This window comes from Anabrus simplex, chromosome 8, assembly GCF_040414725.1.
Source record: "Anabrus simplex isolate iqAnaSimp1 chromosome 8, ASM4041472v1, whole genome shotgun sequence".
NCBI lineage: Eukaryota > Metazoa > Arthropoda > Insecta > Orthoptera > Tettigoniidae > Anabrus > Anabrus simplex.
The window spans coordinates 146,317,753-146,331,534 of record NC_090272.1 but is presented as its reverse complement, the minus strand read 5'-3'; the positions used below and the strand labels follow the sequence as shown (position 1 = coordinate 146,331,534).

The 13,782-nt window shown below is 38.0% G+C and overlaps 1 protein-coding gene across 1 annotated transcript in view; it reads left to right on the top strand.

Moving 5' to 3' along the window:
• Positions 1-13,782, top strand: part of Lrrk (Leucine-rich repeat kinase) — a 483,935-nt gene that overhangs the window by 202,085 nt on the left and 268,068 nt on the right. The window contains exons 7-8 of the mRNA XM_067152496.2: positions 3,954-4,090; positions 11,236-11,389. Of these exons, the coding sequence (XP_067008597.2) occupies positions 3,954-4,090; positions 11,236-11,389 (291 nt within the window). The remainder of the gene's footprint in view (positions 1-3,953; positions 4,091-11,235; positions 11,390-13,782) is intronic.

Sequence of the window (13,782 nt, the reverse complement as noted above, 5' to 3'; positions counted from 1 at the left end):
CTTTCCCGAAAAAAAATACTTGTTTCTTTAATAGTAAAGGATCTTCTAAATACCAATTATCACGACTCTAACTTCTTCCGTTTTTTATTTATGTGTCCTCATGAAAGGAATTCAACTCTACACTCCCGCCCTCCAAGATGGTTTCCCGCCCAAAACGCGTTTTTCTTTGTTTTTAAAGGAGATCCAAATACGAATTTTCACATCTGTAATAACTTTAGTTTTTATTAGATGTATGTATTCCCATACAATTAAGCCAATTAATTTTTCAATTCTTTCGCACACACCCCCCCCCCCCCTCCGCTTCATTGGATTTTAAGAGAATACGTGTATTTTTACTTTTAAAGCAGATTGAAAATATCAAATTTCACGTCTGTAAAATCTTCATTTTTGATATATCAGTAGCCTAATTAAAAGAATTCAACACCATTTTCAGTCACTTTAACCCCCCCCCTCCACCCAGGTGATATTTCCGAAAACTAAAAATATACGTTTCTTTATGTTTAATAGAGATAAAAAAATACCATTTTTCACTTCTGTAACATGTTAAGTTTTTTAGATATACTGTAAAAATTCTCATTTAAAAATTTCACCCCTTTTGAGTTCCCCTTAAGTGGAGTTTCCAAAAACAAATCACCTATGTTTCTTTACATTTACAGGAGATTCCAAACACCCACTTTTTACGTCTGTAACATTTTACGTTTCCAAGATATTCTGTAGATATAGTCTTTCAAAAATTCACCCCAATTTGTCACTCCTGTTTAACCGCCATTAATTGGATTTTCCGAAAACAAAATATACGTGTTTCTTTATTTTAAAGGAGATTCTAAATACCAATTTTCACATCTATAACCTTTAAAAGTTTTGAGATATAGATACACTCATTTTAAAATATTACCCCCTTTTCACCCCCTCCCTTAATTGGATTTTCCAGAAACAAAAAAATACGTGTTTCTTTATTTTTAAAGGAGATCCCAAACACCGATTTTCAGGTCTGTAATATCTTCAGTTTCTGAGATATAAGTAGCCTCATTAAAGGCAATCAACCCTTTTTCCACCCCTTTTCACTCCTCCTATTGCGATTTTCCGAAAACAAAAAAATACGTGTTTCTTTATTTTTAATGAAGATTCTAAATACCAGTTTTTACATCTGCAAACTTTAAAAGTTTGGAGATAGAGATTCACTCATTTTAAAAATTCACCCCCTTTTCACCCTCCCATTAATTGGATTTTCCAAAAACAAAAAAAATACGTGTTTCTTTATTTTTAAAAGAGATCAAAAGTACCAATTTTCAGGTCTGTAATATCTTCAGTTTCTGAGATATAAGTACCGGTATCCTGATTGAAGGCATTCAACCCATTGTTCCCCATTTTCACCCTTTTTCACCCCTCCTATTGGGGTTTTCAGAAAACAAAAAAATACGTGTATCCTTATTTTAAAAGAAGATTCTAAATACCAATTTTTACATCTGTAAACTTTTAAAGTTTTGAGATATAGATACACTCTTTTTAAAATTTCACCCCTCTTTTCACCCCCTTAGCGACGGAATATCAAAAAATCCTCTCTTAGCGAGCACCTACATCTTAATATGAATATATCCCCCAAATTTCATTTCTTTATGTCCAGTAGTTTTGGCTCGGCGATGATGAATCAGTCAGTCAGTCAGTCAGGACAAGTTATTTAATTATAATAAATTAGTGTGGCTATTTCTAGCCTGATGCATCCCTTGTAAGGCAGACCCTCCAGCGATGGTAGGTGTCATCTGCCTTGTATGGGAACTGCATGTTTTTGTAGTGGAGGATAGTGTTGTGTGTGGTGTGCGAGTTGCAGGAATTTTGGGGACTGTACAAACACTCAGTCCCTAAGCCAGGGAAAATAACCATTTAAGGTTAAAATCTCTGACCCGGCCAGGAATCGAACCCGGAACCCTCTGAACCAAAGGCAACGACGCTGACCATTCAGCCAAGGCGTCGGACATCACTAGTGATGAATGGGACAGATGGACCAAGAATGGCCAGATTACCTTGTAAATAGTGTTCTAAGGCAGATTAAGGAGTGTATATGAGCAAAACGATGTGCTATGTAGTTATAATGATAATATTGATTTTAGCGATATATGCTAATTATATTTTAATGTGCATGGCAAGGTGTTTCAGTGATGTCCCATAATTCAGCAGGTATGACGAGGTAATTTCATAGAAATTGGTATGTGTTTAATTAGGAAAAAAGTGATGTTAATGAATAGTGATCATCATTTCCTTTTGTCCATTTCATTCCAGTTTGAGGCTTGTATGGTTCCTCTCCACATGGTTGTTCCACTGCTCCTCATAGGAATTCTAATATGTATAATCCAAAATAAAGAATTATACAGTACTTGCTAATTTGGTTGTGAAGGTTTGTCACATGTACAGTATTGTAATGTATAGACCTGAGAATTATATGCACTTAAAGTACTTCAGATATACATGCAAGTATGCTCTTAAAAACCTGAAAATATGCACTTCAGTAAGCACTACAAACTAAAACTTCCTGGTGTAACATTGAATTTTTTTGTGCTGTTATAATTTATCTATTTTTACTTATCTTCACTCTACTGATACATTCTGCGCTTTATGTTTGTAATCCTTTAGCTGATTTATATCCAAAGGTAGAGGAGGTAGCACCATGCAAATGTCAAAACTCAGTATAGTCGTGGATGCCCAGATATATATGACTGCCCCCCTCCAAAGAAACCCATGCCCATATTCCCCCCCCCCCCTCTTAAAATATTTCTTTTCTGCAGATTTGTTATATTTTGTTCTCTATTAAAAACAGAAGTGTTTAAAAATGTCTAAATTTGTCCACAAATACCTCTGGCCATCACTCCTTTCTCAAACTTCAGGGTTGGCCAAAATTGGCTTCGCCAGGCTGAGTGGCTCAGACGGTTGAGGCGCTGGCCTTCTAGCTCCAACTTAGCAGGTTCGATCCTGCCTCAGTCCGGTGGTATTTGAAGGTGCTCAAATACGTCAGCCTCATGTCGGTAGATTTACTGGCACGTAAAAGAACTCCTGCAGGACAAAATTGCTGCACCTCGGCGTCTCCGAAAACCGTAAAAGTAGTTAGTGGACGTAATGCAAATAGCATTATTATTATTAAAATTGGCTTGTTTTATGTGCATGGAAAATATGAAATAATGCAGTTTTATTTAATTTTATGAAATACTTCCTCTTATGCAGAGGCTGCCTTGCAATATTACATTTTACATTAATTTTTAGAAGAGAAATAGATTGTAACATGATTACCCGTAACAATCATTTCTTAGAATTATTAATGAACCCCTTAAGGCTCTGGCAATTTCCCCTAATGTTCTAACTGGCAGAGACATGAAAATGAAAACCCACAGCCTGTTTCCAGTCATTTGACCGGTTCAGGAATGGAATGAACGAAGCCCCCATCTAGTGATGAGGATAGGACATCTGTTTCCAAAAATTGGCAGCAAAAACGGGAATTGTTCCCCTTGCTCCAGTCATCAGACCCACTATGTCGATTTCCTGAAACTGCTATTTCTCCCTGTAGTTGGGAATTGTTGGTAGGTAAATATTCCTCTTCTCAAGGTTGACATCTGCGGTCTCCGACTTTCGGCTTTCAAAGCGGACAGTTGGGTCAATGATGTAACCTCTTCTTATTTTTGAAGGCAATGATGTCGATCCTTCTGTAGCTTCCATTGTCTGCTAAGTCATGAACCTCTTCAAATACCTGGAAACAAAATATGTACAAATATGCATTAATGTCCAAATATGCTCAAACATGCACTATAAAATTTTGATGTAAGCCTTTAATTCCAAGAGATTTGTTAAACCTCAACATTTTGTTCATATATGCCAGCTCAGTAAAGACATGCATGCATACAATTCTCAGGTCTAGTAATATAATATATTCACCAAGTTGCTTTACATGTTAACTTTTGTTGTGACAGAGGTTCCCTGAGCTTGTCCAGCAGCCCACTGTGGAAAGGTGGCTGCCCATACATGCCTGCTGTATTAACGGCCATATCAGTGTTATGGAACTACTACTCAAATATCCATACCCTCCACACCTGATGCAAAAATACAGGTAACTCATTGTAGCAATTGTAATTTAGTATCAAAGTCAGTATGCTTAGTTGTATTGAAGTATATTATTAATGATACAAGTTACCCAAAAATCTTAGTTACTTTCTACTTAACAAACAATCTTTGGAGTAGGAGGAGCGTACTTTTTGTGAAGTCTTGTCAAAGTGATGATGTAATATTTTGACATAATTTGTACTTCATTATCTTTCAGATATTGTAAGACATTCATAAATGAAATTGATTCATACATTTAAATATAGTCAAGAATGTTTTGTTTGTGAAATTGTGATTTTTATTCTCATTAAAATAAGATTGCATTTAAGATGATTCACTTGCCCATCTTTCCTCTCTAAGACTAGTAAACTTAATGTCTCACTAATTCAGTTGGGAACTGTAGGAGTCAGTGAAAAAGTGTTGAACAAGGACATTTTGTGGATAGCTGTATACATTGGAACTGGGCATATTAATACCCTCCTTGTTTGGTCTAACATTTTGACCTCATTGACCGTAGAATTCTTATACTCGAAAAATCATATGGCATCAGGAAGTGCATATAGCCTTAAACCTTTAAATATTGTTGGGAAGCCTGAAGCTTGTTTTCCACGGATTCCCAATATTCATATCAGACAAATGCCAGGGTTGCTACCTATTCATTCTGAGCACAACCCCACCCTGTGTCATTAAAACCTGCATGTTTCATTGTGACATTAAACCACTAGTAACTGGGATAAACTGAAGACACATTAGTTCACCTTCCAGTGAAATATCCCTTTAAAATTCTTGACACCATTTTTAGAGAGATGTTCATGCCTTTTTGAATTTTTTGACAGCTTTGAAATCAAAATATCATCAAAATGAGAACGTTGATGGTAATTTTTGTAGCAAATATTCTCATTAAATGAGTTCTATTCTTCAAGAGTAAAGTAACTTTGATGAACTTAGTTTTACATGAATTCAAACCTTGTGGTCATAAGCCACCTTTTTTGTGGAATCTGAATCACAGATGTGTAATTTTTCATTTTGAAAATTTAATATCCAATCATCAGGATTTAAATTGTTGGCTGTATGCAGGGCTGGTGATGTCATGACTGAGTTAACACACTACCTGAAAAGAGAAGTGTAAAAATGATAAAAAGAATTGTTTCAATACAAGCACAAGCTGTGATGCTTTTCAACTCTTATCATCATATGAAACTGATGGAATTTAACAAAAAATACAAGGTTTTAATTAAAATTAAATTTGCAGAAGAAAAGGATTGCAGGTTATTAAGAGAAAACTCCCGAGAATCACTGGTACATACAATTTTTTGACAGGAAGAGAGATGTAAGTTAGTGTTCTTAAGTGAATAGTAGTAAGGTTGAATTATTTATTTAGCTTAGGATGTTGGCATGATCATAAATACAATAAAATTGAAGCCAGTGTACTGGCAGAATATTATTTTTGCTCGTGATTTTATATCATAAAAACTCAGACAGGCTTTTTTTTTTTTGTTTTTGCAACAGTTGGATAGGAAAGCGCTAGGACTAAGAACGAAGCAACCATGATCTTAAGATATGGTACAGCCCTAGCATATACCTGGTGTGAAAATGAGAAATCATAGATACCCATTTTCAGTGCTGCTGATAATGGGATTCAAAACCATTATGTCCTGAACACAAGTTAAAATCTACACAGCCCATACCATGCAGAGAGTATTAATTAGAGTTATGTTAGAAATAGGAATGTACCAAACATATTGTGATAAAACAACCACCAATAAATGCACTCATGGTTATTTACTGTATGTACTTCATCAATGCTGGTTCAACACCTTGACTGGGCTTATTTCACATGTGTTGGATTTGATGCCTTTAGGTATTTTTGAAATTAAAATTTTATTTGTTAGTTGAGTTAGTGGCCTATAGGCAAACTATTGGTGTTTTTGATACTCTTTCCTCTTTAATTTTGAGTATTGCTAATATTTCCATAGAATCACTGACTCACTTTAGTACTGCAGCCATGTGTTGCAATCACGTGGATGTGCTAGGTGTATTCTGCTGCTTTGTGAACACTCATGGTATTTCATGTGTGAAATTGGCAATTTCTGGTATATATGTATTTTCATATCTTTATATACAGTCCTTGCGCCCTGTTTTATATCAGTGGGTGCTAAAAAACTGTTAAGAGTACTGCTAAGATTGCTTGGGTTGCTTGGGTTGGAAAGACACTGAATTCTTTGGGATTGAAACTCATGGATGCTTGATTTTAGACCTGTTTTCCACGCAAGATCCATAAGTCTTTGTTGCCTAACATTCTCATGAATGAGAAACACTTCATTCTATAGCATTCTCAACCACAGTTGAGAAAGGGTTTCTTATCTGGTGATATGTGGCTATAAAATATTACTGAGAATCAGTAACCTCTGAATTGACATAGAAGGGAGTTCGTCAGTTATAATGCCTATGGTAACCCAATACAGTTGTTTCAAAGTATAATATGTATCAGAAAGCAGTTGAGAAAGCAATGTTGCAAAAATCAACAAGAGCAGTTAAAAGCGTTATTTCTCTGTTACGTGATCAAGAGTGTATTCCTTATTATTTAAATAAGTCTGTTTATTTTCATGAAATGTTGGTCAAATCTTGGGTAGTCAGGTTCAGTTTAATTATGAAGACTGATTGCTCAGTTTGGTTGACCGAAACACCATTCTCTTCCAGAAAGGCAAAGATGACACGGGCAAATCGTACACCCAGTGCTATGTTGTTAGAGATGAAGAGAATTTGTTGGCAAAGATAGCCTTTCGGTATGACTCGGGAAGAATCCGGTACCGTAGGTCTCCCAAGGATGGTGGTCTAACTGGCTCAAAGAAGACATGGCGATTTTAGTAGCTGCCTCTTATGACACCCTCATTTAGGAAAAGTGGAAGAAGGTATACACACAAGGGATCCTGTACACTGTCTGGAAAGTGAGAAACGTAGATTGAATATTGCAATGTGAACAGAAATGTGGGTGTGACTGTAAAATGGCTGGAACATTTAAAAGACAGTGTTCCAAGGAAGTTAGAAATGATTGGAAAGCAGACATTTCTAAACAAGAATGAGTTGGAAAGTTGATTTATTGCATTACTTAGACTATGCCATGTTACCAGTATGACCAAGATAATACTGATTCATTATCTGAACTCAGAAAGGAAGTAGAAAGGAAACTGTTGGAATGCTAACATTCACACACTGACTGCTGTTTTTCCATGAAGTCAGAATATTGTTTTCTAAAGATTTGTTTAATTCTTAGCATTTCACTTCTGTAGTGATTACTATAATGGATAGCTCCCTCTGTGGATCAGTGATAGAGTGCCATCCTCTGGATCCCAAGTTCACATGTTCAAACCTGACAGCAGTGGTCAAATCTTTGAAGGATGAGAAAAACTTAATTCAGCACTTCATGTCATATGATGCCGGTATGTAAAAGATCTCTGGTGACACATTTGGTGTTTAGCCAACAACATTAATTAAAACTCAGCCATAGATCGCCCATAGAGATCCGTTTCTCTGCCATCTGGTAGGGTAAAACGGAATTTAGAAATTGAAATGCAGGCAGCCTAACTGGCAGAAAATCACAGTGCCTGCGCACGGCCAACCCGTCCGGTCCTGCAGATCTGACTCCTTAAAAATGATATTCAATTCTCAATATATATTATTTTCATCATAATTCATTTTCCTCAATTTATTAATGTCGTAATATTCAGGCTAAGATTTCCTACCTTTCTGACTGCTGATGATAGGGTTATTCTCCCCCTCCATCAGAATCATCAGCCGCTTCTCCCATCATTTTAACGATATGCATTTGTTTCCCATACGCTTTAATTCTACTTTATATTTCAGTCTTGTTTTCATGTTTTGTAATTTTTTACGAACAGTTGTTGTTCCGAAATTCTTCTACCGCTTTACCCACCTCTTTGGGGTCGCGGGTGAGAATTGTGCCACACATATGTGGATTTGGCTCTGTTTTACGGCCGGATGCCCTTCCGGACGCCAACCCTACATGGAGGAATGTAATCACTATTGCGTGTTTCTGTGGTGGTTGGCAGTGCAGTGTGTTGTGTGAATATGAAGAGGAAAGTGTTGGGACAAACACAAACACCCAGTCCCTGGGCCAGAAGAATTAATCAGAGGCGATTAAAATCCCCTTCCCATCGGGACCCTCTGAACTGAAGGCCTCGATGCTAACCATTCAGCCAGTCAGATAGTTGTTGGACGGACATATTTAAGTTAAATTTACCAAGTAGTTCACACTGAACTTAATTTATTGCACTTTTTTTCTTGTGCTTCTTATCCGGTAATTGTGACTCGATAGCTGCAGTCGCTTAAGTGCGGCCAGTATCCAGTATTCGAGAGGTAGTGGTTTCGAACCCCACTGTCGGTGGCCCTGAAGATGGTTTTCCGTAGTTTCCCATTTTCACACCTGGCAAATGCTGGGGATGTACCTTAATTAAGGCCACGGCCGCTTCCTTCCCAGTTCTAGCCCTTTCCTGTCCCATCGTCACCATACGACCTAACTGTGTCGATGCGACGTAAAGCCACCAGCAAAAAAATCAAAAATCAAAACGTAATTGTATGTTCCTTTAAAAACGAGATAAAAGCGGACTGGAATTCCATACTGTCGCCTGCCATGTTAAGCATTGAACTACCCGGAAGTCATCGAAGTGTTATCGCAGTCTAAGGTGTTATATACATGGCACGTGCACGACCTTGATCAGTGACACTGAGTTGCTGCTCCAGACACTCTAGAGTATACTGTGCTTCCGCCCTACATTTTTATTCACCGCAAATGCTGAGTGGAAGCTCATCGGCAGGAAGACACTCGGGCACTCAGCGAGCACATGCTCACTCGCTTAGACTCATTTTTATTCACACCACCCAATATGTATCACTTTCAAAATCATTTCTAAGTGCCGTGAACCCATAATATATCATCAGTGATCTGCATTTAGTGCTGTCACCCAGGTGGCAGATTCCCTAGTTGTTTACCTAGCTTTTTTTAAAATGTTTTCCAAGAACTCGGGAAATTTATCGAGCATTTCCCTTAATAATTTATTCCAGTTCGTTCCTCCTCATCCTGTAAATTAATATTTGTCCCAATTTGTCCTCTTGAATTCCAACTTTATCCTCATATTATGGTTTTTCCTACTTTTAAAAGCTGTTAGGGGCGCACAGCTGTGAGCTTGCATTCGGGAGATAATGGGTTCGAACCCCACTGTCGGCAGCCCTGAAGATGGTTTTCCGTGATTTCTCATTTTCACACCAGACAAATGCTGGGACTGTACCTTAATTAAGGCCACGGCCGCTTCCTTCCCATTCCTAGGCTTCTCCTATCCCATCATCGCCATAAGGCCTATCTGTGTCGGTGCGACGTGAAGCAAATAATAAAGAAACTTTTAAAAGCCTTGCTCAAGCTTATTAGTCTACTAATGTCATTCCATGCCGTCTTTCTGACAACTCGATAACATACCTCATAGTCGACCATCTTGTCTCCTTGCTCCCAAGTCTTCCCAGCCCAAGTTTGCAACATTTTTGTAACATTTTTTAATCAGAAATCACCCTGAACAAATCATGCTGCTTTCCTTTGCACCTTTTTCAGTTCTCGTATCTAGTAGTCCTGGTGTGTGTCCTACACTCTGGAACCATACTCTAATTGGGGTCTTACCAAAGAGTTATATGCCCTCTCCTTTAAATCCTTACTACAACCCCTAAATACTCTCATAAGCATGTTAAGAGATCTGTAACCTTTTTTAACAATCCCATTAATGATTACCCCAATGAAGACCACTCCTTATATTAACACCTAGGTACCATACTTACAGTTTCCCCTTGAGGTACTATCACCTCATGAACACAGTAACTAAAACTGAGAGGATTTTTCCTCTTGGTGAAACGTACAATTTAACTTTTTATCCCATTTACCATCATACTATTGTTCGCTGTCCATATCACAACATTGTTTAGGTCCCCCTGCAGTCGCTCACAATCCTGCTACTCATTTACTACTCTATACAGTATAACATCATCTGCAAATAGTCTTATCTGTGATTCCAGTTCTTTACTCGTATCATTTATATATACAGGATGGTTGGAAACAAGAGCGTTGGAGGGTTGGTCATACCGATAATTAATTTGAAAAATATAATTCAATATCTCACACTGTTATCATTTTATCAACTGCTAAATTTAACCAGATTGCTTCACGGGTGAATTCAAATGGTTTTTGCGAGGTGGTGTTGCTAAACCTGCATATTGTTTAAGACTAGTTTGAGAACACCAGTCGAAGAAAAATACCTTTTGTCAGGGAAGCAATCTGAACACAGACCTCCGAGCTGACAGAATTGTGCCATAGCAAATACACTCCTATGTCACTGGCTGAAATCCATGGTGTGTTGTGTTTGATGCTGATTTCTCAGCATGGATCTCTAGCCGGTCTTAAGCCACATGCAGATTTAGCAACACCGCCTCGCAAAGCCCATTTGGATTTGCCAGCGAAGCAATCTGATTGGCTTACTTCAGCAGTTGATAACATGACAACGGCAAGATATCAAATTATTTTTTCAAATTATTTATCAATGTGACCAACCCTTTAATGCCCATATACCCACTTCATGTTGTTTCTGACCACCCTGTATATAATAAAATGTAAAGGTCCAATAATACTGCCCTGCAGGCCGCCCCCCCCCCCCCTGCCCCCACTCCTAATCATTATAGTATCAGATAACCCTTCACGTACTCTAAATTCTCCAAGTTCTGTTTTCTAGAAATTTTGCCACCCATTCAGCCACTCATGTCTAGACCAATAGCCCTCATTTTAGGCAGTAATCTCATATGATCTACCCTATCAAACGCCTTGGTTAGATCAATAGTGATACAGTCCATTTGACCACCTGTATTTAAAATATCTGCTATATTATGCTAGAATCCTACAAGTTAAGCTTCACTGGAATATTATTATAAGGAACATTAAAGCCAACAAATAAGTTAATTCACAGCTTAAATTTGTAGCAGACTTGTCGATATTACCCAAAATGTATACAACTGGTTTGGGAAGAATGTACATGAAAGCTTTATTATTTCTCATTGTTTTATCTCAACTTTTCTTCATGCTTAATTTCTCTTCATTTTCAGAGATCCAACTGGTGAATGGGAATATGAAATGCCATTTGACATAAACATGAAAGATGTGAGTGGACAGAATGTCATATATGTAGCAGCACTCCTGGGCAACTATAAGATGGTCGACCTTCTTCTCAAGTTTCGCGTCAAGGCTTACCGGATAAAGGTACCTGCAATTGTTATTTTATTTTATTGAATATTGTTAGAACTGTTATATTGTCTCATAAGCTCATGTGCTTTCCTGTGTAATTCTTTTCTGTGTCTGTGTAAAGCCATCCATTAACCAATTTCAGACAGTTGGAAGTATGTATAATCACTTCCCATGGCTTTACATGATTGAAAAATGGTCTGTCATTAAAACAGGATAATGTATTGAAAAAATATATACCTCATGAAAGATGTGACTTGAAGGTTGGTGGCACTTGGTCAAGCACTGGGATTGTAAAAATAGAAGTGTGGCCTACAAAAACAAGGACTCAGGCAGATCTGTGTATTCTGGCTAGTCTTGTGTTTGTTACTGGGGAGAGTGGTCATCACAGGATATAATTTTTGAAAAACCATAGTTATATTTGTGAGAATTTTTCCTGTTCTGTGTTGTGCGGATAGTACCATTGCCTTCAGTGAGTCATTTTCAGTTTATTTTACCCCAGTCTTTTACCAGTGCTTACTTATATAGACAATTTTAAATTAGTTACCAATAAAAATCTGTGACTAGTGTACCAAATTTATAACTGTTAGGCTCTTCAGTTTGCCAAAACTAACTGTGAGTAAATAAATTTATAAACTGCCTGAAAGAGAAAACATATGTTAACAGTATTACACCTGAAGAAAAAAAAAACTTAGATATTACCACAAAAAAAATAAGGTGTAACAAAGGTCATTAAATTATTTTTTTTCCAAAGGAGACCAATTTAATGACTGGCTTTTTATAATTAACTGTATGCTTTTATACTTTCCAGTTAATTTGGGAGTTTTTCTGAAAATTTCCATTCATCAGTGATGTATTGTGTGCATTTAGTTGCAATCTGTGTAGGGAGATCTGTTCACATGAGTATTGCTCCTTTGTTTAATATGAATTAATGAATGAATGAAAATTACTCTTACTTTAGAATATTAATCTCTGTGCTAAATTCTTCAGTAATTCAGTAATGAATCAAATTGTGGCCCAGATATTTGCCTCTGTAATAATTTAAATGTAAGAGTAGTCCCTTGATATATTGTTTAAGACTTCTGGTTCCTCAGTACCTCGTTTAAAGATAATTATCATTATATGTAGGTCAATCAAATATAAACAGGATTTTTGTTCCTGAGAATCAACAGTTAGTAGGACCGGATCCGTGCTTAGAGTATGCTTGGGTGGGGCCGTTAGGAGTGGAGAGAAGTGGCCATTACGAACTTCCAACCGCTTCGTCAGTGACGCTTACAATGTCGTGCAGCAGGTGCACCCCTCCATTGCGCAGTACATAATTATAAAATTTCTTGCATGTGAAGGAATTCTAGCGACAGAAATTTTCCAGAGATTGACTGCACAGTACATTGATGAAGCATTGTCAAGGACGTGTATGTTTGCCTGGCATAAAGAGTTCAAGGAAGGACAAGAACGTGTGGAAAATCAGTAACATGATTGCTGTTCTCGGACCAGCATTACGGACAAAAATATTTGTGCGGTTCGAAAATTCTTGAAGACGATTGACGGGCGAGAGTATCAGAAATTGCAAAACAGGTCGGAATAATTAAAGTACGAAGGCTTTCACGGCTGGTGTCAATATAATAAAAATCTTCCGGGCTATTATGCCGTGGTCCGCTCCTCTCGCTTTTCCCAGACGTTTCGACTACTGCTGAGGTAGTCATCTTCTGTGGCGTCGTGTAGATACGCTCTCCTGTATCTAGCTGGCGACTGTGAAATTTGTTTGGGAAGCAGCTGTATTTATATGTAAGTGTGCGGCCTCCAATTGGTTCGCACCGTGCAATCCGACATCTGATTGACTATCTGAAAGCACGACCTCCGATTGGGTCGCGCCAAGCAGCCTGGTGTTTGGTTGGGTCTCTGAGCACACGACCTCTGATTGGTTCGCGCCGTGCAGTATGTCACCAGGTTGAGTATATGAGGGCATGAATTCTGACTGGGTCGCTCCGAGCAGTCTGTCGTCTGATCGGATCTTGGAGTGCACGACCTCCGATTGGGTCGTGCCGAGTAATGGATCCTCTGGTTGGTCGATTGTAATGTCCCTGATCTTAGTAAACTTCGGCCGTACGTTATATAAAGGGGTGTACCAGGCCTTGCCGAGTTTCAGTCCTTCCTCCTTTCTCTTAAAGTTATCCGGATGTTTATGTATTTTGATTGCCTCCCTGTAGAGACGGGCGTGAAAGTGGGATGTTGTGGCCAGTATGTCAGTATCCTCGTAATGGATCTCATGCTTTCCGTCAAAGGGAGGAGGCACTTGACGGTTTTCTTACACATCTGAACAATATTCATCCTCGTATACAATTCACTGTGGAGAAGGAAAAGGATGGAGAATTAGCTTTCCTGGACATGCTGGTGAAGAGGAAAAATGATGG